This window comes from Amphibalanus amphitrite, unplaced genomic scaffold, assembly GCF_019059575.1.
Source record: "Amphibalanus amphitrite isolate SeventyFive unplaced genomic scaffold, NRLGWU_Aamphi_draft 000367F_arrow, whole genome shotgun sequence".
NCBI lineage: Eukaryota > Metazoa > Arthropoda > Thecostraca > Balanomorpha > Balanidae > Amphibalanus > Amphibalanus amphitrite.
The window spans coordinates 199,246-225,223 of NW_024881861.1; the positions used below are offsets into that span (position 1 = coordinate 199,246).

The 25,978-nt window shown below is 49.4% G+C and overlaps 2 protein-coding genes across 4 annotated transcripts in view; both read right to left on the reverse strand.

The window, feature by feature from the left end:
• The window catches only part of LOC122389656 (stAR-related lipid transfer protein 13-like), a 43,867-nt gene that overhangs the window by 1,880 nt on the left and 16,009 nt on the right, over positions 1-25,978 (reverse strand). Inside the window, exons 1-10 of one of the 2 annotated variants that reach the window (XM_043381871.1) lie at positions 20,814-21,077; positions 16,565-17,099; positions 15,829-16,017; positions 14,341-14,479; positions 5,402-5,545; positions 4,360-4,576; positions 3,439-3,643; positions 2,761-3,062; positions 1,527-2,154; positions 310-424 (exon numbers count right to left, since the gene is read on the reverse strand). In XM_043381871.1, the coding sequence (XP_043237806.1) occupies positions 310-424; positions 1,527-2,154; positions 2,761-3,062; positions 3,439-3,643; positions 4,360-4,576; positions 5,402-5,545; positions 14,341-14,479; positions 15,829-16,017; positions 16,565-17,099; positions 20,814-20,852 (2,513 nt within the window). In that variant the 5' untranslated portion in view covers positions 20,853-21,077. Of the gene's footprint in view, positions 1-309; positions 425-1,526; positions 2,155-2,760; positions 3,063-3,438; positions 3,644-4,359; positions 4,577-5,401; positions 5,546-14,340; positions 14,480-15,828; positions 16,018-16,564; positions 17,100-20,813; positions 21,078-25,978 lie in introns of those variants that run through there. The other variant, XM_043381872.1, reaches the window with a different exon arrangement.
• Positions 6,506-13,774, reverse strand: LOC122389655. Of its 2 annotated transcripts, XR_006258009.1 has the most exons (3): positions 13,481-13,774; positions 6,743-13,317; positions 6,506-6,579 (listed from the first exon to the last, which is right to left on the reverse strand). XR_006258009.1 is itself a non-coding variant. In XM_043381869.1 (2 exons), exon 2 carries the CDS (start codon positions 12,866-12,868, stop codon positions 7,178-7,180), a length of 5,691 nt encoding a protein of 1,896 aa, XP_043237804.1. In that variant the 5' UTR covers positions 12,869-13,317; positions 13,481-13,774; the 3' UTR covers positions 6,588-7,177. The 2 variants fall into 2 exon arrangements, 1 of the variants encoding a protein (XP_043237804.1); XM_043381869.1 differs by lacking the exon at positions 6,506-6,579 and having other exon boundaries at positions 6,588-13,317.

Genomic DNA, 25,978 nt, shown 5'->3' on the forward strand with positions numbered 1-25,978 from the left:
TGGCTAGTGGACGGCGAGCCTTTCCATGATGAACCCGAGCAGCGCGGATGGCCCCTGACTCGGCCCGGGACGGCGCCATCAATAGAAACACTTTGCAATTCACATGGTCGGCGCCGCCGGGGAGGCAGCCGTAAATCAGCACCGCACTCGTTCCCCCGGTCATTTGCAGTCTGACGAGCGGCGCCGCAGCACGCCCGGGAACGCTTAGATGCCGATTTGGGTCGGTGGCGCCGGCCGAGCCACTTTACGTGGGCGGTAGAGAGGCCTGTTGGGACGATTGGTTAGCGCGGCGGCGGCGGGGCGACGCACCTCTGTTCGACTCGCGAGAAGTGGGTGACCTTTGACCTGCCGGAGCCGCAGGGCTCGACCAGGTAACGCGATGCGAGCACGACGCCGCGCCGTGCGCCGCTGCCGGCTGGCGACTCTGGGACGGAGAACGGGACGGTCAAACTCAGGCCGCATCAGAGAACGACACGGTGACACAGCCGGATTATTCCGCTCAAACACGCATGCGAGTATTCGGTTCAACAGTTGAAATGGGAAGCACAACAGTCAACATCCAACAGGCTTATGCTAGATGCAAACGAGATTGCCCGCAAACCAAACATATCCAGGCTACAGGGTGGAACTAATTGGTATTTGTCTGTCGCTGGAACATTCACGCTGTATAATTTACTCCATGACAATCACAGTCCAATGCAACTGAGCCAGACCCCGACCGTCAACATTGTTCCACAATGGCACCACACATTCGACCAGCGAGATTACAGCGGGCTCGGTTACACAGCTGTCGCGCTAACTAAATGAGATGTCTGCGTCCGCATGGGACTAATCTGGTTGTCACCAGCGAGCAGCCAGTCTGACTGGTACCATTAGCTCGCTCGGACTCGTAACAAGCAGTAGAACGGACAGCTGGGCCGAGCGGGCTCGACTTCCGACCGGAAATTGCCAGCGACAAGTTCCGAGAGAGAAATACCGGATCTAAGGTGGTGTGATCGTAACTGTTACGTGGTAGTAAAATGTCACTGTGTGATGGTTATATCTCGGCGGGATTCGTATTCAGGCTAGGTACGTATTAAATTACAAAGGGAGACGGAAAGTTGGCGACAGCTTAGCCCAAATTGCATCAACGTTGGGGCTTATGTAACAGCCAAACGGCAAACGTTTCCTGGGCGAGACGGCACAATTTATATCGGCTTTGGCCGGGTGGCCCGCATGGCTCGGCGGCGGGTTTAGGGCGGCTTGTGGCGGTGACGGGGCCGCCAGCGGAGAGCTGTGCCGAGCTGCGCCAGCCGCCGCCACCGCTGGCCGGTCGATAGTGCCGACCGTGAAGCGGGCCTGGTCACGACAGCGTCGCTCCACTCGGCGGCTCAGCTCAAGTGGGCCGACAGCGTCACTTGACACCGAGCTAACCGCGTCAGACGGCCAACACGGGCCCTCCCGGCGCGACGGCACCGACCTCGGAGGTAAACACTCGAAATGGCGCGATATCGTCGACATCTGAAAACAATCCTTCGGTCACTCACCGGGGTGTTCGATGGACGTCTCGACGAGCGCGCACGCGCCGCGCGCCAGGTCGGTTCGCCATGCCCTCAGGACGCAGAACTCTGTGGCTGGCAGGGGCGCTGGAGCCGATACAGCATACTGGTACACCTCGGCGTCTTCAGCGAGCCGCTCCACGACCCGCCACTTGACCACGCGCATGTTGAACGCGTGCCTCTGGCGGAGGATCCTCTGGAGCGCCTCAGAAGGAGGTGCTTCCACCTCAACTGCCGCCCTCCACAGGCGCAGCCGGTGTCCGTCGCCGACTTTTCGGTAGGCCAGCTCCACATCTGCTGTGGTAGCCGGAGGAAGCGGCGAGGAGCTCGGAGACCCAGAGAAGACGGAGAACGCTGACCCTCCGTTGGCCGAGGGAGTGGTAGGGGTAGATGGACAGCTCGCCCCGGCCGGTACACAGGGCACCGTCACCCATCCTCGCGGCTTGTCACGAGCCTCCCGCACCAGTGCCGTGCAGCAAGAGTCGGTGTAGGCGCGCCACGAGCCCGGCTGGTCCTCCGTTCCCAGTGAGGAGAGAGCCACGGGCTGGGACACGTCCAGGTAGGAGAACCGACACCGAGAGAGCAGTGCGGCCGGCAGTCGGAACAGAGCATCACCCTGCGGAGGAGAGGCGGGTCGGTCAGATAAGAAGATGATATTGGTCAGAAGTAAGACGGAGGCACACTGGGGTAACAGATCAGATGGAAGACAGAGGATTTTAGTGGCAGAAATAGCTATACGATGATAGAAATCGAACGTCACATGGAATATGATCCAGTAGTAAGGATACACATGTGGGCCGATCAGGAAATGAAATGTCAGACGGAGATCAAAACAAAGGTCATGAGGCAGACGGATGACAATAGAAAAGCTAAATGATGATGAAAAGCGTGGGACAGTCATAAAGCATATGTAGAAAAGCCCCGTGTAAGCCGCTCGGCGAATGAGTGGAATTACGGGGAACACCGAAGTCAAAAACAAAGCAAACTATTTTTACGATGGTTAGACTCAGAGCCCTTCATCTTTTAAAAGTAGCCTATTTTAGTAGGATCAATAAGCTTGATCTCGACCAATATTCATCGCTCCAACGCCCTCAGCTAATCCAATATCATGCTGCAAACACCAGAACATCTAACGGCTCATCGTTCCGGAACATAATCAGCGACCACCGCTCAGATCAGCGATCAAAGCGTCGGATGTTGCCGAGAGCTCTCGTCCACCTACCTGTCTGATCAGCTCTGCGAGACACTCGTGAGCTGCGCGGTTTTCATCGAGCTCCCTCTGAGCGGGCAGACCGGCCCGGCGCGTGCGGCGGGGCGAGGCAGACGAGGAACGTTTGGACGTGACCGCCAGCACGGAGGGAGCCAGACACACGGCCAGGTTGTGCGCGGTCATCTGGTTGGCTTCAGAGGCTGTCGCTACCTCGCCGAAGAAGGCGAGCAGGGTTTGGAGTGCCAGGCGAGATTCGTCCGGTAGAAGAAGCAGTGCGCACCGGACCAGGTCCAAACGCAGCTCGGCCGGAACATCTGAGGGACAGAAGCCATACATTGGTTAAACAGCGAGTAAATATCTATAATTTAGTTGGACATTTTAAGGAGGTAAGCCGATAGATCTTACAAGCTATTTCACAAAAATGACTTGAACTGATTAGGAAATGCATTCGCCATAAAGGTATAATAAAATCCGGCGTTATGACGTCTAATGGTGATGAAGAAAGCAGATTTCGGAGTTTATGGCGTCATACAATAGCTAAGCAAATATGGAGTCACACCTGACCTTTCAGACATGACGATTTTAGCATAAGACGGCGCCAGGTTTTTAGTTCGAAGGGTATAAAATACATTCCACAAAATTATCTCGTTAAAACAACTACATTCGTTCCCAACCAATTTTCGTTCTTACATTGGTAGATGGTGATGAGCATCTGCGAGACTCGTGATGTGAGCAGCACCTCCGGCAGCTCTCTGAGATACTGTTTGACCAGGTCGGCCACGTCGAACGCGCTGAACCCGGCGAACGAGACCTGCTCCTCGTCTCCGGCCGCCTCGCATATCAGCCTCAGCTGCTGGATCCGCGAGCGAACGCCCGACTTACGGAACAGGCCCACCTGAAAACCAGAGCGGAAACGGTCCTTGGTAAATGCTGGAAATGTCACCCACCAATGGTCTTCCGAGGCCCATTCTTCACCCATAAAGGCACTCCTCGTCGATATCGTCTGCAAGTGTGTGCGCTTAATTGTGCCTTGCGTCGACATCGATGTTTGTCTTTCTCACGCTCTATTGCGGTTCGGTAACACGATATTTGGTCGGCAAACAGCTGGGACGGACGGACGGGGAGTATCCACCGTCGACGCAGGGTTCAATAGTTGTGGTGGGAGGAAGGGATACGAGGCGCCGATGGGCGACAAAGAGCGACATTCGGTGGTTGATTGGGCGGCAGTGGGCGGCAGTGGGCGGCAGCGGAGACAGAGGACGAGAATCAGCGACATTGTGCCATAATTGCGGGCTGCAGACGGCGGCGACATAAGAAAATGAGGAACCAATCACAGGTGATGGAGGACAGAAAATAGCGAGCGAGAATGGCACGAAAGAAAAAGCTGGCAGGGCATGATAGAGGGCGATAATACGAACATCCACCATCGTTCGCCATTGTTGGCTAGCGTTTACCAGCGTTCACCAAAGTTCACCAGGGTTCTACGGCATTTTGCAACTTTTACCAGCGTTTATTAACGCTCGCCAGCATTTAGCAGCCTTCCGCATTCCATTCCACTCCATTCCATTCCTTCCAGCATTTAGCATCATTCCGCCATTCCGCACTCCTCACCTGCTCTAGGGCCGTTCTTTTGAGCAGCTCGAGCGCCTGTACGACGGGAGCGGGTAGCGGTCCGGCGCCCCTCTGTGCCACCACTGTCAGAGGTACTCCGAACACTCGCCGGGAGCGGTAGTCCGGGTCGGCGCGCCGCCGTCGCATCAGCTTGGGCAGCTCCCAGCCCCAGCCGGCAGACTTGGACGGGCAGTAGCGCTGCACGGCTGTCGTGATTCTGAGGAGAGGGAGGGAAGCTATCGGTGACGAAGAGTGGAAGCAAGCGTTAGCACCAGAAGCCGGGAGTTACGGACAGCGAAACTTCGGAAAAGTAATAATACTTGACGTCGAGTGAAGCCTAAGCCCCGTTAGCTGAGATGAGCTCTCATCATTTATATGCAGAGCTTTGTTGTCGAGATAGCAAGAGCTGGAGGCACTCAAACGGTAGCCAGGGTGCTCTTCAGAATAATTAATGCTTTCGACCTATTTGATTATGCAAACGGCAAGAACACAAATATCATACTGAATGTTCAGAATTGTCCGACGTTGAGCTTTTACAGCAAAGCAGGCTGAACAAATTAAAACGATGTTTCAGTACGTAGCCATTTGAAATTTGATTTGCGCCTCACAGCGTCAGCGAAATATCTTACATCCGGCCAGCCAATTGCTGATTGAAGCGCTGCAGAATATTAAGCATCGGCAAGCTATTGATAGGTTCGACCCACACTATTTTTACTGGATCGTATCGTAAATAAATGATTTAATTTATCCAGTCGGCTTCGAACGTCTCTGTACCACTGGTTCTCATCCGTCGTCATCTTCGCTCTTTACCTCTTTCCATCTCAGTTCGTCCCGTCTCCATCCCGTCTCCGTCCCGTCCCCTTCTCCGTCCCGTCTCCGTCCCGTCTCCGTCCCGTCTCCGTCCCGTCTCCATCCCGTCTCCGTCCCGTCTCCGTCCCGTCTCCCTCGTTTTTCCATCCGTTTCTCCTGTCTCCCCTATCTCCCCACCCGTCTCGCCGTGTCTCCCCTTGTCTCCTCGTGTCTGCCTTTGTCTCCGTCTCACCTGAGCAGGGCGTGGTTGCGCAGAGACTGGATCTGACCAGTCGTCAGCTGGGAGACGGGTGTGTCTCCCCCGTCCGTGGGCGGCAGAGGAGCCGAGCCAGCTGCACTCTCCCTCCGGAAACTGTGCCACCGCACCACGCTCGACCTGAGCACCAAACGGGGGATGAGATCAGCCGCAGAAGGTCAGACGGACGGAGGCGGCACAGAGGTTACCTAAACACTGTCCGGGGAGGCGCCATCAGTTGGCTTTGGCGAACTCGTGCAGGTAAGCTCTGCCGATGCCAAAGTGGATGAGAATTTATATAACTTGAAAAACTTGCGTGTCGAGAGGTGTCCTGGATGAAAATACCAAGAAGGGCCTGGTACTCTGAGGTGGCTGGGCCCGACAGCACCGTTGACTAGATCGAACGGCACATGGAGACGAAGATTGCCTGGGGACCGACGGCCGCCAGTTTTAGCCCTGGCCGCTGAGCCGTGAGAGACGAACTGCGGCTCGGGGCCCGTGTGCCAGTGTCGCAATAAATTCCACTGACCAGAAATACAGACCGGCGCGGCGGCTCGATGGCATTCAGAGATGGCCGAATCGACCACGCGACACTCCCAGCCACTGCAAATGTCAACTCGGCAATTATTTACGCCGGTGTTAATGCCGGGAGGTTCTAGCACCGGCCGCAGTGCAGGATTTCAGCCGCCTTAGGGGGTCACGCCACCGGCCATTTATATGATTTACGCTAATCCAGACTGGGAAATGTTTCTCGGCCGAGCGGAGCAGACGGCGGCGGCGGTGTTAAATTCCATCGGGCCGGCCCGAGGCGGCGGCCGCGGCGGTGAATTGGCAGAGCGCTCGGCCAGAACGGACAGCGCGACAGCGACACATCGATTGGATGGTCCAACAGGCGGCTCGGGCCAGACACTGGACAAAAGGGACCCGACCCTGGCCAAGACATACAGCCGCCACTCAGTAATAGCCGTCCCGTACATTTGCTACAAAAGGCTGATGTCCTTTGATCATGGTGCCATGTATTCCTTCTCTTTTCAGCATTTTATTCGACAAAGGGAAGAAGAGAAACTGTAAAAAAAAAAAAACACTCAAAGGGATTGTCACTCCAATCGATATTGTAGCGGCCCCACGTCCTCTTGACTAACGCGATGAACGTACTACATGTATTTCAACGGTTTCTGTCGGACAAACAAAATCATGACAATACAAAAGACGACAAACAAATAAAACTTAAATTCAGACGCAATTTCGAGCAAACACAAGCTTACACATACACATAAGCCATCAGGTCACCTAATGTAACAGAAATAACAACATAAAATAACGCAAACAACTACTCACCAAGAATATCATACAGACGCGGGTCGCTTTGTCTCAAATCGCTTCTTCGTATCGTTTTCGTTGTTCGTTTCGGTCACAGGTGTTTGTTTTGACGTCGTAGCACGTTTTACAGAGACAAATAACGTAAATAAACTTAACCAAAACGTAGCATACAATTTTCCAAATAAATAACTTAAGTCCTTACCGATCCATTCTAAGGGTCTACAAATTTAATCCACCACAAACCAAATAAAATTAGTGAAGAGCAAAATCGCGAGCTCGGCAGCATGTGCCGGTTATCGACAAAGATCCTCGCCGATAACACCCTCCCCTTTGTATCGTCGCAGCGATACAACATGCCCATGTGTACAACCGTATATCTAAATTGTCAATCCGCATCTGACAATTTCTGACAATGTAACTAGACATCATGGGCAATGTGTCTGCGGATCAGTCCTACGATGTTTCGTCTTCTGATAGTAGTTTCACCAACTTTTGGATAGGTCTCGTCAACTGTGTCCCGCGACAGAGAATCGTAACCGATCTTACCAGACCGTCTAGACTCGTTTTTACCGTCTGCACTCTTCCTATGGGCCACTGCCCTCTTGGTACTGCTGTGTCAACTAGGAGTACAACGTCTCCCTCTTTCAGATTCCCTCTACTTCGAGTCCATGCTCTCGGACGGCTCTGCAACAGTGGCAGGTATTCGGTTCGCCACCTCTTCCAGAAAAGTTCTGTCATATATCTGGCCTGTTTCCATCTTCTTATGCTGATATTATCAGTTTCTTGCCAAATTCCAGCTTGCAGATCTCCCCCTGGTGCAAGCAACAGTAAATGGTTGGGAGTGAGCGGTTCAGCATCCGTGGGGTCCATCGTTAAAGGAGTCAATGGACGGCTGTTGATAATACTTTCCGCTTCGCATAAGAAAGTTCTTAGCGTCTCGTCCGTAAGCAACTGCGATGAGAGCAAGGATTCGAGGACTCTTCTCGTGGACCTTATCATTCTCTCCCACACCCCTCCGTGATGTGAGGCACCTGGAGTGTTGAAAATCCACTCGATTCCTCGTTTTGCTAGTGTGTTATAGATTGCGTCTGAAGAGTGCAGTTTTCTCCATTCCCTTTTCAATTCGTTATTTGTTCCGACAAAATTTGTGCCGTTGTCGGACCGAATCACCTGCACATTGCCTCTACGGGAAATGAATCTTTTTAAGGCACAAATAAATGAATCTGTCGAGAGATTGTCAGCCATCTCAAGATGGACGGCGCGAATTGCTAAACAAGTAAAAATGATGCCATATCTTTTTTCTTGTCCTCTTCCACGTTTGACGAAGAATGGTCCAAAACAATCGACACCAGTACTTGTAAATGGAGGTTGCAACGCCTGAACCCTATCGATAGGCAAATCGGCCATTTTCTGATTCTCTGGCTGACTAAATCTTCTTCGACAGTGAAGACAGTTACTCAAAACCTTTCTCACAGCTTTATTTCCATGTATAATCCAAAACTTTTGTCTCACTGTGGTAAGAACGTGGGACAGTCCTTGATGCCCCAATTGCTCATGTACATCCTGAATGACCATGGTGGCATATCGAGAACTTGCGGGGAGGATGATAGGATGTTTCGCCGTTTCTGGTAGCAAGGCACGTTCGAGTCGCCCACCAACCACGACGAAGCCATCTTGTAATATTGGATTAAGTTTCTGCAAGGAACTAGATAGTTGAACAGGTCTGCCAGCTGCCAAATGTTTCCTTTCCGATGCATAGCTTGCCATTTGTTCATGAATCACTATCTCTCGCTCCCCAGCTTCCATCTCCTCGATGCTCAAATTTCTTCTCGTAGCTCTAGGCGCTTCCTTACATAATAGTCTGTGACGAACTCTCAATAGCCAAGCTATTGCTCTAACCACTTTCCATCTGCTGCTGTAATAACTAAGAAGTGTTTCTACGGGATGTACGTCCAGCACGGTAATGACGTTTGTGCAGTTCGCTCTCAGATCAGTATTCGGAAGCTGTTCCTTTTTGCGCTCTCTTTTCACTTCAATGTCTTCTGTTATGTCCCCCAAATTATTGGGCGTCAAAGGCCATTCGTGGCTTTCTTTCCACAGAAATTCGGGGCCGGAGAACCACTCCTGGTTCTTACTGATGTCTTTCCCACTTGCTCCACGTGAAGCAATGTCTGCAGGATTCAGGGAACTTTGAACATACTTCCACTGGTTCGGCGAAGAGCCTTCCCTTATGACTGCTAGTCGGTTTGCAACAAACGTGTGAAAACGTGTCTTCTCGTTTCGAATATAACGCAAAACTGTGGTACTATCGGTCCAAAACCATGACTCAATTTTGGTTTGGAACGCGCTTTGAATCATAGCGTTCACTTTCACAGCCAAAGTTGCTGCGGCTAGCTCTATCCTTGGGATAGTCGTCCCTTTCAACGGTGCCAATCGTGACCGCCCGAATACAAAACCACAGTGAATATCACCTGCTTCGTTGACAACTCTGAAATAAGAGACAGTTCCGTAGGCGCGTTCACTACCGTCAGAAAAATGATGGAGCTGGCAAAATGCGTTCCTGAAAGACCGTGGCCTCAGACACCTAGGAACGGAAATGTTGTTCAAGACCAGAAGATCGTTTAGCCATTGTTCCCACTGCTTCTGATATGGCTTTGGAATGCATTCATCCCAGCCGACTTTGATTCTGCACAGGTCTCGCAATAGATGTCTTGCGATTAAAACGTAAGGGGAAATCAAACCAAACGGATCATACACTGAGCCTACGATTGCGAGAATACCGCGTTTGGACATGGGCCTTTCTTTTATGGCCGCCGAAAAACTAAAACTGTCAGTGTCTAGAGACCATTTTACTCCAAGAGCCTTCCGTGCAAGACCCCTTTCCTGATCAAATTCAATGCAACAATTGCTCTTGTCATTGTCCAAATGAGGAGAGAGCGCGCTGCAATTACTGACAAACTTTGTTAAGTTGAAGCCTCCTCGTGAGCATAATTCTATCAGCTCTTGACCGATCCTGATTCCATCGTCACCTGTTTCAACCGACTTAAGGCAGTCGTCAACGTAAAAGTTGTATAGAATGGTCTCCACAGTATCTGCGCTGAAGTGTGATCCGTGGTCAGTGGCGGCCCTTCGCAAGGCGTAATTGGCGCACGCCGGTGATGATGTGGCTCCGAAAGGATGTACAGTAAATCTGTATTCAGCTGGCTGATCAGTCAAGTCGCCACCAGTCCACCAGAGAAACCGTAAAAAGTCTCTGTCGCGATCGGGTACTCGTACTTGATGGAACATGGCTTCTATGTCCGCCGTAAAGCATACAGGAGCCCATCGAAACCGTAATAGTACGTCGATAAGGGAATTGGTTAAGTCGGGTCCCTGTAGCAATGCGTCGTTCAAGGACGTGCCTTTGTAGCTAGCTGCCGCGTCGAAAACGATACGAACTTTATGTGGTTTTTGCGGATGATACACCCCATGGTGTGGGAGATACCATTTCTTCCCACCTTTAGTCATTGAATCGAGCTCGGGTGCCCTTTCTATGTAACCCTTGGAGAGCATATCTGTCATAGTCGCCGTGTAGTGCTCTCTTAATCGGTTATCTTTCATAAGTTTCCTTTTGAGTCCCTCAAGTCTTCTTATTGCCAACTCCAGATTATTTGGGAGCTCGGGATTCGCCTGGCAGAATGGCAAGGCTATCTCGTAATGACCATCAGCACTCACTCTACAACTTTCTTGAACCATTGCCATCCATCTTCGATCTTCATGTGACATCCCCTTTGCGACGGAAAAATTTTTCTCTGGAAATTCTTGTTCATACATATTTTGTAAGGTCTCATCGAGCCCGTGATGGAACGCCGCGGCGCGTGTTCCATTCGCGTGTATTACGTTCGCTCTGAGGTCTCTGACAGGTCCGTTGATGACCCACCCCAGCTTGGTTCGTATGGCGTAAGGACCGTTCATTTGACTATGACGCACCTCCCACGGTTCCATAGCCTGCGGGACGTTGTTCCCAATCATTAACTCTATTCCAGCATTGATGCGGGGCATATCAATATCACTGAGGTACGGAAACTTACTGATGTCATGATATGTTGGAATATCGTCCTCCGATACAGGTATGTAACTAAGGGTGAAGATTGACGGAAGTGGAATATGCTCGTTCTCATCCAGGTCACTTAACATAAGTCCGTCGATCCTCTTGCTCAGCAATGTTTTCTTATGTGAATGAACAGTTGTGAGCTTCAATGTGATGGGCTTTGTGTCGGAAACGTGTAGTCTTTTGCAGAGTGATTCAGTACAGAATGAAGCCGAGCTGCCATTGTCTAGGAATGCATAAGTTTCCACACAGTGTCCAGTCCTGGTCCTTACTTTAACCGGTACAATTGCCATTCCACACGATGCTAAAGACGCCTCATTGTTAATATCAACTCTAGCGTTTTTTATGGCTTCATACGTCGTCGTTCTTCGTGTGCTCTGTACCTCGCCTGGGGGCGAATGTAAGGCGGTAGCATGCTTCCCTTTACATTCGCGACATACACTACGATTTGTACAGCTTTTTGCTACGTGACCTTGGACCAGGCATCCGAAGCAAAGCGAATTGTTTCGGATAAACTCCCTTTTCACCTCCATTGGATTTTGGACGAAATGGGCGCATTCATCGAGAGGATGCATCGCTTTACACCACAGGCAAGGCACTGGCTGACCGCCGTGGTTAGCTGGACCAATATGAGCAGCAAGGCTGTAACGGTTCGCTGGTCCACTTCTTTGCCCTTCCGGCTTGCCTCTGGTGGCGGGGAACAGGTGGCGACCGAACAAAGGGTTTGTCGCAATCCTGGCTTCTCTTTCCACAAAATCTACTAAATCTTTAAAGGTGACTATTCTGTTCTTGTGTTCACGAACATCTTCAGCAAGCCGACGCCAACGGTCCTGAATGGTCGGCGGAAATTTTTCCAAAATTTTACGTATTGTTTTAGGGTGATCCAATTCCGAGGTTTCTGTAACCATGCCCGCCATGGAATTGTAGCAGGTGCGAAGAGCGATAGAAAAGTCATCCATGGCGTCTATTTCGTCCACCTTGATTGCTGGCCAGTTCAAGATTCTATCGACTGATCGTGCTGCAATTTTATACTGATTTCCATATCTTGCCTCGAGCAAACGTCTGGCTTCTTTGTATCCCTTGTCTTCAGGCATATGGAGACAGCCTCTAACAACCTCTCGAGGCTGGCCTGTTGTATATTGCTCCAAATAGTATAGTTTCTCGTCATCGCTTTGAACTTTATTGCAGATGAGGTGCTCGAAAGCGCGTATAAAAGATCGATAATATGCCACTTCCCCATCAAACTTTTCTATTTCCACTCGCGGAATGGTGCTTCTTTCAGTTAATCCCAACATTTGCGTGAATAGGTCAGGGGGTACAGTGGTTAGGTCATATGCCTGGGCTGTTGCTTCACTGCAAAAACTTGTCTGCTTGTGTGCTGGTGATTCAGTTTTAGTAGCAGTCAGACAATACCTGCCCTCAACATCAGTGTTCTGCCCCCTCGAGACCATGCCCTCGACACCTACACAATCTTCACTCATACTAGCTGCCGTAGCTTTATTCTCTCTGAAAAGTGTAGGACGAATTTCCCTTTGCGCCTCCTGCTTAGTAATTGATGGATTGACAGCTGTACTATTTTCGAGGTGAACCTGGAATTTTTCAAATTCTTTCTCTCGCGCTGCAGAATCCAATATTTGCATCTGCAGGTCGAGTTTCTCTTGTTGTAATTCTAGTTCGAGCTCCCGCTGTCTAGCTAACCTTGTTTCCTCTGTTAATCTCTGCTTCTCAGCAAGAAGCATCATTCTGGCTTCTAAACCCGCTCTTTTCGCAGCCTCGTTGGCTTGCTTGATAAACAGTGATTCCGATATGCAAGAGCCAGATTGCGCAGAGTGAACAGAGCTAGATAAAGATTCGGTAGATCGGTCCGCTTTTCTTATAGAGTTCGTGGAATACTGTAGTGAATTTGTCGATCTCGGCTTAGTGGAATCGTCGTCGGTGTCTGCCTCGGCCATAGCTGTCCGTAACCGGTGCAGAAGCGTCTTTTTGGTACCCCTTTGACTCAAACCTCTCTGACGCAACTGCTCACGCAATTCCGAAACTCTCAAATTGTCCATGATGCTTAGTCACAGTTCAGTTACACGAGACAGAGTGGGGTCGCTCCGTGGTGAACGCACCAAGCTTCACCTGCTAAATTTACCTGAATATATAAGCTCAAAACAGACGTTTCGCGATGAAAAACATTAGAACATAGATGTCTTGCTTTGCTCACTTAATCCAAGTACAAGTAACAACATAGCACGGGCATAATCACGTTTACTGCTAGTCTCTCAGACGATCTTAGTTCATGTGTCCGGATTTTCTGAGGTCACAATGTCGAAGTTTGAACTGCAGCTGCAGCAGCTCGTCACTTACTGTGGGTAGACGTCTGTCCAAACCGGCCGCGTGACGGTAGAGAGGATTTATCCTGATATGCTGCAGTCGGGGACAGATATTCTTGAAACTGTAGCGGCCCCACGTCCTCTTGACTAACGCGATGAACGTACTACATGTATTTCAACGGTTTCTGTCGGACAAACAAAATCATGACAATACAAAAGACGACAAACAAATAAAACTTAAATTCAGACGCAATTTCGAGCAAACACAAGCTTACACATACACATAAGCCATCAGGTCACCTAATGTAACAGAAATAACAACATAAAATAACGCAAACAACTACTCACCAAGAATATCATACAGACGCGGGTCGCTTTGTCTCAAATCGCTTCTTCGTATCGTTTTCGTTGTTCGTTTCGGTCACAGGTGTTTGTTTTGACGTCGTAGCACGTTTTACAGAGACAAATAACGTAAATAAACTTAACCAAAACGTAGCATACAATTTTCCAAATAAATAACTTAAGTCCTTACCGATCCATTCTAAGGGTCTACAAATTTAATCCACCACAAACCAAATAAAATTAGTGAAGAGCAAAATCGCGAGCTCGGCAGCATGTGCCGGTTATCGACAAAGATCCTCGCCGATAACAGATATATTTCGTTAACAAAGTTGTTTTGCAGGGGAAAAGCATGCTTCTTATATCATCAGCGTGGGACATATTCGGGCTACAGTAATGTTCATAACGCTTCCCCTGAGTGCAGTAAATTTTCCTGCTCCGGAGAAGGCGAGTCGCCAGCCCTCAGTTCACAAACATGCCTGTAATAATGTATGGGTGCTTAACACGAAAGGATTGTAATATCACTACGGCCTATATGATAAATATATCGGAACGGGAGCATTTTAATAGGTGATTGATCATAGTTACACGAAGTAATATGATGCCAGTTTGTCAATAAACGATAATCATACTTTGAATAACACTTCGACTGCCTGTCATCTCTCTCATACGTGCCTAAGTCCATATTGGTGCAAAAATAAGCGGCTACCATACGATCATAGCCACTAATCTGAGCTCGATCCACCCGGCTGTTGTCAAAGTCTAATCAGCTCCTATTCCTCGACCCCGTCAGTGTGTCTGTATGCCTATACCTGCGAGCCACGAACCCCCACTTTTCGACCGGCTGTGGGTGTGTTTCCGTGCCGTACCTGCGCTGCCTGCCGTCCGTCTGATCGGGCGACGTCGCCCCTGTCGAGGACGCCAGCGAACACTCGGAGCCGTGGTCCAGGGTGTTGGAGCAGCTGTTGGATCGGTTCCGCCACTGAGCCAGTCCGGAGATCATCGGGCCTGGAAAGAACCGAACCGTTAGGATATTTTATATCGTAGAAGGCCGGTGTCTGGCTGGCGCTGGCTTGTTGACGATCTAAGTATACCATGCTTAATGTCAGTGTGTGATGTAATATTAGTCCGTTGCAAAGCTGTACATTGCAAGACCTGTAAGGTTCTGACGTAGCCGGGTATATTGCAAGCTTATTAATATAACCCGCGCACCGACGGGGGGGGCGGATATCCGCCCCCCCTGAGGTTTTACGCGAATAGCGGGAAAACCGCGGCGCTACGCGCCGCGAAATTTGGTATGACTATTCCCTTATCAATTTTACACATGGTGTGCAAGTTTGAACCTCCTACCTTTCAAGGTCAGGTCACCAGGTCACTTTGAATGACCCAACCTCAAGTCACTTTTTTGCAACTTTGTCACCGTGCCAGAGCTACAGTAGATGTCGGAGGCCTTTGAAAGTCGCAGGATGTTATTAGGTCATTAGTAGCTACAATTTGTATATCTCGGAATTTTGATATCGGTGACCTAAGGTCAGGTCAATTTCGCGACCTCCCCATTATAAGTCAATGGGGGAAAAATCAACTCCCTGTTTTTACCACTAAAACGGGTCGGAATGGCCCCATATACCATACATGACTTCATATACGATCAACCTTCACTACCTTGAGGTCTGTTTTGCTGTTGGGCAGCTGTGAGGTCATGTGACGTCATCAAAGGTCACCAAAGGTTTTTGGCCAATAACTCCGTGCAGGAACAAGATACAGACGCGTGGATGGTCTCATTGTGTTCAGCTCGTCAAGACGCATCGAATGATATACATGATGACCTCGAGGTCACGTGACCTGAGGTCAACCTTTGACCTTGACCTTTTGAGGTCAACATATATATCATTCGATGCGGATTGACGAGAGGATCACGATGATGCCCTTAGTTTGTTCCTATCTTGACTAATTCGAAAGTTATTCGAGAAAAACTCTCTCCATATTCAGCGCCGCCATTTTGACTTTTTCGACCCCTGTGACGTCATCTTTGACCTGACCTGAAAATGACCTTTGTAAAAATTGTAGATCTTGACCGTGCGTATCCGATGCCGTTTACCGCTTGTCGCTAACTTGCTTCGTTCTCGAGATCTCAGGGGGGGCGGTCATCCGCCCCCCCCCCCCCGTCGGTACTAAGTTGGCGCAGACCCCCGTCGGTGCGCGGGTTAATTGCTGTATGCTACCTAAATGAAACAAGGCCTTCAGTGGATTGCTGTCCTACATTTACGTAACAGCGACGTTATAAATTATTCAGGCGCTGAAATGTTTCGCGACAAAGCTGGGGCCACCAGGGGCCACTCCGTGAGGCGTCAACTCACTCGAATTGGCCCGGTTCTCGCGGACACTGAACGGTGAGACATCCTCCTCCTCTTCCTCTGTATTGTCCACGTAGCTGCGGTTGTAGACGATGAGTGGCGCAGGAGCACCGGACTGCGGCGTACATGACGTGGACTTGTGCAGTGGTGGAAGGGCTGCTTCGCGTAGCTCTTTCCTTTTCTTCAACTTGTCTGAAATTAAGCGAAAAGTGGGTGTTGAATAATATACGAGAAACGTCTAGCCTACTTTAAGCACAAGGAATGTGGAGCATGACAAATAACTTTATTTAAATGTTCCAAGCTTATTGATCGATTTAATATAGTGATAAGACAGTGACAGTTTAAATTTGTTTGTTTGTTTTGTTGGGTTAGGCCCTTTCGGTCCAATGGGACCATTTCAGAGCCGGGAGGATGATAGGAATTAGGGGGAGACATTGGTCTGGGCAGGCACCTTAGTGAGTCGCCGGGGCTGAGCCCATCCGTTAAGACAGGCCGACCAGCCCCAAGGTTCTCACTGCAGCCGGCTACGGGGTGCGCTCCCTCGGGAGCAGCGGTGCCGCTCCAAGGGAGCAGCCCGCATGAGATAAAGCTGCCTGTCCAGCCCGGAGTGGGGGTTGCGGCGTGGAGGAAAAGAATTTGATTGTCCGGGACTCCGGAGGATGGAAATGACGGACGGGTGACAGCTTAAGTAGCTCGGAATGTGCTTAGACCAGCGGACATCAGCATCTGAGGCACGTACTTTGTACTTTCTTTCTGTAGGCGCCGCTCTCCTGGCCCATGTTGAGGCTGCTCGGTCTCCAGCTGGCCGTTGTCCGTCTGCCGAGCCGCACGCTGCCTCCCCGGAGCCAGCGGCTGAGCGGGGACGGTTCCGCCGGCTCCGCCTCCTCCTGTCCTTCCAGCCGCTCCAGCGACAGAGGCGCCTCTATGTTCGAGATGGCATACCCGTCACCCTTCGTACCACCTAGGTGGCGGTGGCTGTCACCTCCGGCCGGGTCCGTCTTCCTCCTCCGCCGGCGGGCTCGCATGCTCTCGACGCGTCGAAGGAAGGCGGCTGCCGACTCCTGAATCCTGTCGCGGCTACTGCGGCGCGGTTCCTGCGCCACAGCCGCTCCCACGCTGGACTCTGAGCTCAGGGTGCTGTTAGAGCCGCCGCTAGGGGCGCTGCTGTCGGCGGTGGCGCCCAGAGTCGGCCTCATTCGCCAGCGCTGTGAGTGCCTCCCGTACAACCACGGGTCACCGGAGGGCGCCAGCCGCGCCAGTACGTCCTCGTGCACCTGAGGAAGACAGTGACGTCACGTCAATACCTGGGGTAAGCGATGACGTCAGGGCACAGCCAGGGAGGGCTCGTGATGTCAACATTTGGCTAACACCTGTGGAGCGGAGGTGATTAAAAACCGCAGCGGATAGATCGAGTCATGGGGAGAAACCCAAAGCCACTGCAATGACTATAATAGCCGGTGAGCTTTAGCTCCATCATACATAATGTAACATAATATGTAATAGGTATGTACATACATACCTATGTATCGTGACACCACGACTAGACATTACATCATGCGTGACATGATATAAAATTTGCGTATGCAGAGGAGGCAAGGACTGGCTGAAATAACTGGCATTGAAGTCACCAAAACCAAGTGAACGCATCGGCTTAGTTTATTTGCTGTTGTTGGGAAGATCACAGGAGCTGAACATTTAATAAGAAGGACAAGCAAAATAATTCGCTTGATCCGACAAAAATAATTAAGCGATAAAGCCATACAAATACGCCTGCACTTCGAATAGTAACGCAGTGCACCTATCAACCATTTCATTTATCCGATAGTTTCCGATTTTCATGACAGATTCGTATAAGTCAAACAGATAAGTCTAGGTTTGGGGTGCTCTGCGAGATACTACTTTTGTACACACGATAATGCACTGAAAAGTACATCATAAGCAGTCGACTCCGAGAAAATCGGATGTCGAGTCGTGAGCGTTGCAGCGCCCCGACGTCGCTAAAACCGCAGCTCGGCTCATGTCGATGCAGGGCCACGATGTGTTGGTTTTATGTAAGATAGGCGTTCCGTCTACGAAACGTGACGGGCAGATGTGAGATGACGCTCGTAGAAAATCGCTGCCCACCAGAACCATATATGGAAACGGCCTCCGTGACAGAAATCCTATGAAATTTCACCGGATGTAGGAGGAGAAAACGCCGATGGTGTTTCATTTGTAAATGTAAAAAATGGGATAAGGTTTATTGTATCAGATAAAGCAAGCAAGTTTCAGCAAAAAGGAAACTAGCAAGACCTGTTAGCTATATTTATGACTCGTTATATTTGCAACCTGCTTAGAGCGTCATGGAACATGCATACGTAATTAACTGAAATTGCCCTTGAATCTTGATGCATAACGCCGCTTTTCATCAGCCATGAAGAAAGTCGTGAACAGCTGCAACAAGCAGCCGGGCCAGCCAAGGAACACGAAAAGTCTGATGTTGGGCTCGAGTTGAGGCGGCGGTGCCCCGCTACTGCGACATAAAACCCTGTATTGACGTCTGCAGACGGGTTGGAGGTAACCGGTTCCAAAGCCAACACAGAGCTGGTCTGGGGGCCAGCCGGTCGGGTGGGAACGATGGTATAGGAACGGGGTCGGAACGGGGCGGAATGGTGATTAAAACGGGGCGGAAAATACCTAGTGCAACAACGCGGGAGATCGGAGCAGGGTCCAGTAGATTGGGACGGGAATCTGCGAAGATTGAAAGATGACGGAACAGGGTCCACCACCACAGATATTTCGGGAGTATCACACGTAGCGGAGTATAGCATCACAGAAATTTCGACTTTTGAGAACGTGATCCAGTCCCATGAGGAACTCTGCGTTCAGGTTTAGTCGAACAACACGGGGTTTCGGAGGCCAGACCGGAAGTCTGAATCTAGCCACACAGGTTAGTTGAGTCCCGAGTCCGACAGCTGGCAGATGGCTGCGGGTCGGAGCGATAACCGGACCAGACAGGATCGTGCACGGTACGGGAGCACTGTCGTGATTGGGGCATTTGTGACGACGGTAGCTAAAGACTGAGTTAAAAATGGCACTCGATCACATCCGGTGAGGTTAATTGGGGTCAGTCGGTGAGCTTAATATCAATTTCCGCATTGAGACGTTTTTAAGATTCACGAAGGACATCGACCTTGGCGTGGGATAAAGTTGCAGCACTGGTCAATATTGAAATCATTTACAACCAATTCAACTACATACGAGCATTTAGGCATGTTTGACTGCAACGAGTGATTTATTGTTTGCTTGAACGAAACTTATCGACCTAACAGTTATCGTGCCCCGATACTTAAATAAACAAAGAACGAATTATGCGAATTGCACGCGAGATATGAGCATCCCAGTTAGTGGGAAAGGTTTTAACTAGCACAAACAAATAAAACCCACACTATTGTCATGCTATATTATAATTTCGTATCTGCGGTCCTCTCACTTTCATGGTGCGAGCCAAAACGGATGACTTATTTATCCCCAAGAAACGAAAACAATGTAGGTGTCCACTCACAAATGGAACAACACGCTGTGTTTGGCAACTCATAGGATTTCATAAATTACGCCGCACCACTGCTCAATGCGGATGTCTCCGGCACCATCACAATATTTCACCGAGACAGACACAGAGGTCCTCAAGGTAACGACACCAATACGAGTGTTATCTGCGACCAAACTGGGCCTTCGCGTGATGCTATTGCCGTCATGCTATGAGGTCGCGGCATATTTAGCTGCTGTTGGAATGTTACTGGGCTCTGTTTTTAGCTAAGGAATTTGGACTTATTGATTGCGGCGTATGAATAATTACTCGTGTATTAATCTTTAATATGTGTATGTTCTTTTGTGTATTTCCTAGTTTACTTATTTCTCAGCAGAGTAGTTAAATCGAAACAATGACCATTTGTATTTTAGATACATTAAATTATCACACTTTAGTTGTGACATAATTGTTTCATTTAAGTTGAATTTTCCCTCATTACGTCGGTAAATCCGATCATAAATTCAGTAAAGCCGTCATCATCTGCCCCTGTCACAGGATCCCCAACTTCGACAACCCGTGACGCCGGGGGCTGGCCCCAGACTCGCGCCTCGCTGCACACTGCACAGTGCACAGGCCTTCAACATTGCACCCCAGCCCCCGCCGGTTCACCGTCGCAGTTCTGAAAACCAGCTGACTCAACTGACGTCCGTCCGCGCGAGGGGGAGGGGGGAGCAGCCAGCGAGATCGGGAGGGTGGGGGCGTGTCACAAAACGACAAAGTGCAGGACACCCGCGAATGGTGCGGAAGTGACTCTGGGCTGAAAGACACGCGCTGTATGAATGACACGTGATATTATACGAGTCGCAGGCCGGAAGGGGATTGCGGACGGCTCTGAATGAAAGGCACGCGCACGACACGTAGAGCTCATTGTATAGAGAGCGGCTCATGTTCGACCTTTCACACCCTTTGCTCGTTAACAATAAGGTGTCTGGTACTGCAGAGAGGTCTTAGATAAAGGGACAGAGAATGAAGGGCTTCTATGTTCAGGAGAAAGAACTATCGTTTATCAAGCATTATTCTGCTGATTGTTTCATTAGATGTTTTCTTACACGGGGTCATTCACGTTTACAAAAGCCGTGGCGTGAGCATATACATCAAGGGTAAGGGAGAGATAAAAAATAAGTCAATTCGGATCATGGAATCAACGAATATTTCATGTCAATAAAGTTAAACTTGCCAAATGTGCCAGTCTATTTAATTTCATTTTAAACACATTCTTTTTTATGACATACACTTTTTAAAAGACCTATCACACATACAAAAAAAGCGCGACATACACTCACAGCATGCATAAAACAGAATCAAATGAAGTGCATTATCGAGGCACATTTGATCATTATGTTCAATTTGGTGACTCAGAGACAGCGTCCCAATGCTGAATGATCAAAGCAATATTACAAAATGTTGCGGTACATACCATTTGCTCAGACACCAGCTCCAGTTTCATGTCCAACATCGGTGGCTTATACTCGCGAACGTATTTCGCCAATAGTTCCCCACAGGGGCTACCGACGCCGTTCGGTCTCTCCGGTCTTCACACTCTCCGTCTGTTCACTTGAGGTCTCTCAGTTCACCTCAGTTCACCTCCCAGTTCACCTCATCACACGCTCTCCCCCGTGCCCTCCCGCACCGGCGCTCCGTGGCAGACTGCCTGTAAACCGGGCCCAGACGCGGGTAGTGTGGTGGACTCCTCCGGACCGGGCCGGTCCGGGCCTCCACTCCGACCGACAGATGGCGCAGCGGGCATGGCTGCTGCGGTTAGACGCTTCTTCTTCTTCGTGGATTAGGGTGCGGTTAGACGCGATAGCCGCAGCCGCAGCCGCCGCCGCCGCCGCCGCCGCCGCCACAGCAGCCCTCTGAGCCCCTCCTCCGCAGCGGCAGCGAACACAGGAGGGACATCACCTTATCCCGGGGATTACTGAGAGGGATGGCCGGGCCGCAGACGGCCGGCCGCCGAGGCACCAGTGGCTCCGCGGCCGAGCCGAGCGGTTCAGGAAGTGATCGACGCCTACTGACGCAAAAGTGACGTCATTTTGACCCGGACGTCTGCTGAGGATTAGTGTCCGTATGAACAGAGCTTATAATTGGCTGTTCAGGGTGACCTTGACCACAACATTCAACCTATGTTTTGAATTTCAGTCAATGTTCTTAGTCTGAGGCTGTACGCAATTTGTCACATAACAAAACGTTTTAACAATTATGTCGCAGCTAAAAGTTTAGAAACGACGCCCTCAATCGGTTTTATTGCAAATTTAATGCACACACGCTCTATGTGTATTATGTATAGTGCATACTGCACAGTTAAAAACAAATAAGTTACAAAGCAAAGCTTACAAGTTACAAGCTTTCTAAGTTGTACCGACATCTCCAGCCTGTTACAGCATGTTCGCCTTCCCGTGAATCACCCGTGATATGGCATTTCCGTCACGGTACATCGGGATTACTTTCTTTAAACGGACCGACTCACCCGCGGTCTTTGAGTCTACTGAGACGCCGCCATTAATCGCCCAAGACGAATCGCGAGACCAAGCCTGTAGGTAAGCCACAGGGGATAATGAGCTAGCGACCACCTGCGGACATACGATTGGCTGCAAATTTGGTCAGTGGCAGTGGCTCATAGTTCAGCTGTGGACATGCCTATGTCAAGTCACTGCAAATAAGGCACGCTGAAGCACAAGTCCGGGCCACACCTGTGCTGGTGTAAATACCCTGCTCAGTGCATTGATTGACAGATAAATTTGATACAATCGCTCCTCGTAGAATTAAAATATTAATATGCCTATTAGGCATGGAATAAAAAATGGAAGGATAAGTGATGACATCAGAGGCGGAAAATCGATAATTTGTGGGTGCTCGAGTACCCTTCTCACTAGCTACCAAAACCACTCCCTGATATTTGTAACCCTTTCATAAAAATTAGTACCCTTTTTCCGGTGGATAGCTAGTGGACACAGTCGTGTGCGCAGGTGTGCTGCGTATAAGCGTATAAGCTTACATAAGATGAATTAAACTAATGAAGTAAGCTGCGCAAGATTTCGCCGCTCCATAGCACATTGCTAAGAAAGCATCTCGTGGTATTTGGCGAGTCCACATTTGGATGACATCGCTTGATGGATGGGCGGTCGATTCTTATTAATTCAGGTTGCCTCTGCAAGGCGTTATAAAACATTTATTGATAACCGCTTCCAGTCCGCCTACGCTGACTATCCTCGCGATCCAAACTTGTTACTGGAAGCTCGTTCTGCAATTTTGGCGTGACGAAACCTGAGCACCAGTTTTTAATCTCACGAGGGCGATATTTTTTCGGTTGCTGGATCGCCCACAATCGACATGAGATAAGTTCATGCCGTCAGTTGCTATTGTTCACGTCTGTATACGGCAGCCACGAACACCAAAATTGCAACCAGCAACGGCGTTGCAACACCGCTATGCCTACATTGCCTCATGACGGCGAGCTGGAGGTCCGTGAGCCTCGTTTTTACCAGAAAGTTGAGTAAACGAGGCTTGTTGTGTCCGCTTCACACGGTAGCGTGGTACTTACTTCTTACAAATGGGAGCGGCAAGGAGGTGACAACATGTTAGCTGTATCTGTACTTCAGTTCATTCCAGTTCGGTTCTGGCGTGCCGCTAAGATTGTCGTCCCGACTGCCTGCAGTCCGTATTATACTGAGCTCTCGGTCAGATACAGCCAGCACCTTAGTGGCCGGGTCAGGTGACTGCCGGCTAAAAATTAAGTCCAATGGGAATCCAACTAGGAGATACTACCGAAGAACACGATGGTTAATCCCGTTGTGCCTGCAGCTGCTGCAGGATAATTTAATGACGCATAAGAAACTAACGACAAATAAATTCGCCATTCGCCAGAAAATTTGTTGAGATTGAATCGTCAACAAGTTACATATTTGACTAATTTTTTATGGATGGTAATGGTAATTTTTACTGACATGTTCTGTCATATTTAAATGTCTTATTTATCCAGGTAAATTACGGATCATATTAATATACTTTATGTTTCAATGTTTTTTAATAAGTGAATGAGGACTTTACCCCACAAGAAATCGTTCGGGTATGACATGTTCGGGTCGGGATTTTTTTGTGTGGAGTAAAGTCTTCATTCACGTATTACATTAGCGAACTCCACATCATGTGCTTTCAATGTTTTTATATTTATTTTACGTTCATCTAATCACAATAATTGAAGGAACGGTGGTATCGCCATTCCTAAGCCAAACAATCATATTTGTCTCGCCGTTTTAAATCTATTGCTATATTTAAAGAGTCATCTAGTTATTGCTATATTTATCCGCCCCAACAAGCATTGCCAATACGGGAAGATTGCCGTTTAAATGTCACGACGATATTCTTAGAAGTTGCAATCACATATACACCCCGTAATATAGGAACGCCTATAAGTTCAATTAAATGTCACGACACTATTTTCTAGCAGCTATACTTTCACCCAAATTAATATGGGAACGGCTTATTTTAATGCAAAGAAGAGACATCAACCAGGGGATAACCATTAGCAACTCAAGCTGCTTAGATCAGCATGCTTCTTGTCGGTAATCAGTATTTAATGTCACCTCACTCACGGTGAGTTTCGATTTATGACAGTGCTTACGGACAACATACAGAGGACGCTCAGCAATTCTCGGAGGATTGACGTTAATTGACCTTGGGTGTACGTGATCTTATTTATTTACTTATTTATCTATTTATTCATTTATGTATTTAGTTATTTTTGTACTTCGGAGAGGCATTTTAGCGTCTAGCACAGACGCACAGCCACACATTTTTACCACTCGTTTCTTATTTATAAGTGAAAAATATCAGCAATTGTCGCTGAATGCTGATGCTATCATGCTAATAGGACATCCAAATATTAGGAATTTAAGCTTATCGACACACTAGTTAGGGGATAGCTGAAAGACATATAGCTACAATAGACATATGAGGTCGTATGTTTAATCATAGAATGGCACGTCATACGATTCTCGCATGACATAAAACTGAAACTAAGCAAAAGTGCAGGAATCTGACCAGCGTTACGCTATATGTGTTAAGTATTGCAATCAGGCTGTCATATCTATAGGTACGGATCAATGATCTATAAATATTTGCATAGTTGGAATAACTCAGACATCTCGCACAGCCAACGGAAACACAGACACGCATAGTTGCACCTATTTGGAATGAATGCATACAGGATGGCATCGGGGATCGGCCACATTCGGTATTCGTCGCATTGATACCAAATAAGGTCATGCCGACTCTTCACTGGAGCCTGCCGCTCTGGCCCGCACGGGGAGCTGCCATTGCAGGTCGGCTTTTGACTGGCTAATGTCTGCGCGTGTTCCGTCATCCCTGGCTAACCGGACACAATGAACTCTCACTCTCTGATCCTGTGAGCGGTGCCAGACGGCCGCGCAATGCCCTGTCGTTGAAACTGCAGCGGCGTGAGAAGCCTCCCAAATAAGTCAATGTGCTCGCCGGCCGGCCGCGCCGCCCGGCGAGTCGCGACAAAATTTTTACCGTCCACTGACGGCGTCAGGGATTTCATGAATCAGTTCATTTTTACCGACTGTAGAAAGCTGGCTTACACACTGATGACGTAATCTGTGTATGACAGTTACCAATCGCCTTGTCCTGGTGCTTGTATCGATAGATCGACGGCATTTATAGTCGGCTCGTGTCGTCAGTTCAGCAGCGAGGAACGATGTCACGTCGTCACGCAAAAACAGCGTCACCTGCAGACGTCACTACCGGTATGCGGTATCACGACAGTGGCCACGAGCGCACGACGACGAACAGGGCCGATCTACCCCTATTCAGCGGGATATGAGTCACATTAGCGGTGAGGGTGGCGAGTGGGGTCGTGACAGGCGAGGGGAGGAAGCTGGGTCTCCCTGTGACTACCCGGCACCTCTGCAACAGGTGGGCAGCAGTGCGGCTCGAGTTCCCTTGTGACGTCATATTCTGCCTCATTGTGATGTCCCTAGCGACGGCTACACCTGTTGTTGCCTCCCGATAGCCGGGAGAGGGTTATTTTTATCGTGTTGTCGCATAGCGCCATTGAAATGCGACGCTGCCCCGCATGCATGATGAAGCGACTCGGAGACGCTGTGATCATCGTTCACCGCTGCTCGACACGCTTGTTATTCGACACACCTGTGTTTGGCGGTGTCGTGGGTGGAGTCAATCGACGGTGTTACCTCATACATACACCGAACTTCATAGAAAACAGACCGGTGAATACCGTCACCACGCTTTAGCTGCCTATCGGGGTGAAATACCACAGCACAACATGGCGTGTGTCTTGTCTCATGCAGTTGCCCTGGTGTGATTGTCCCACCTTTGGGCTGGGAAGTTGTGTAATGGACCATCCATGTTACAGGGGGAGAAAATGACATCATGGAGTTCGAGTTACCGGGGCTGGGCTTATCAGAGGTCAGTTACAGACCGGATGATTGGATAAGTAGACCATTTCTTGACTCTGAACTCCCCGCTGCCGACTTCCATGAATACGAGACGTCTCGTACATCTCGGTGAAACGCCCCATGAATAATCTGATACTGGCATTGC

Coding starts and splice junctions, on each gene's coding strand:
- LOC122389655 (XM_043381869.1), bottom strand. CDS start 12,868: ATGGACAATTTGAGAGTTTCGGAATTGCGTGAGCAGTTGCGTCAGAGA.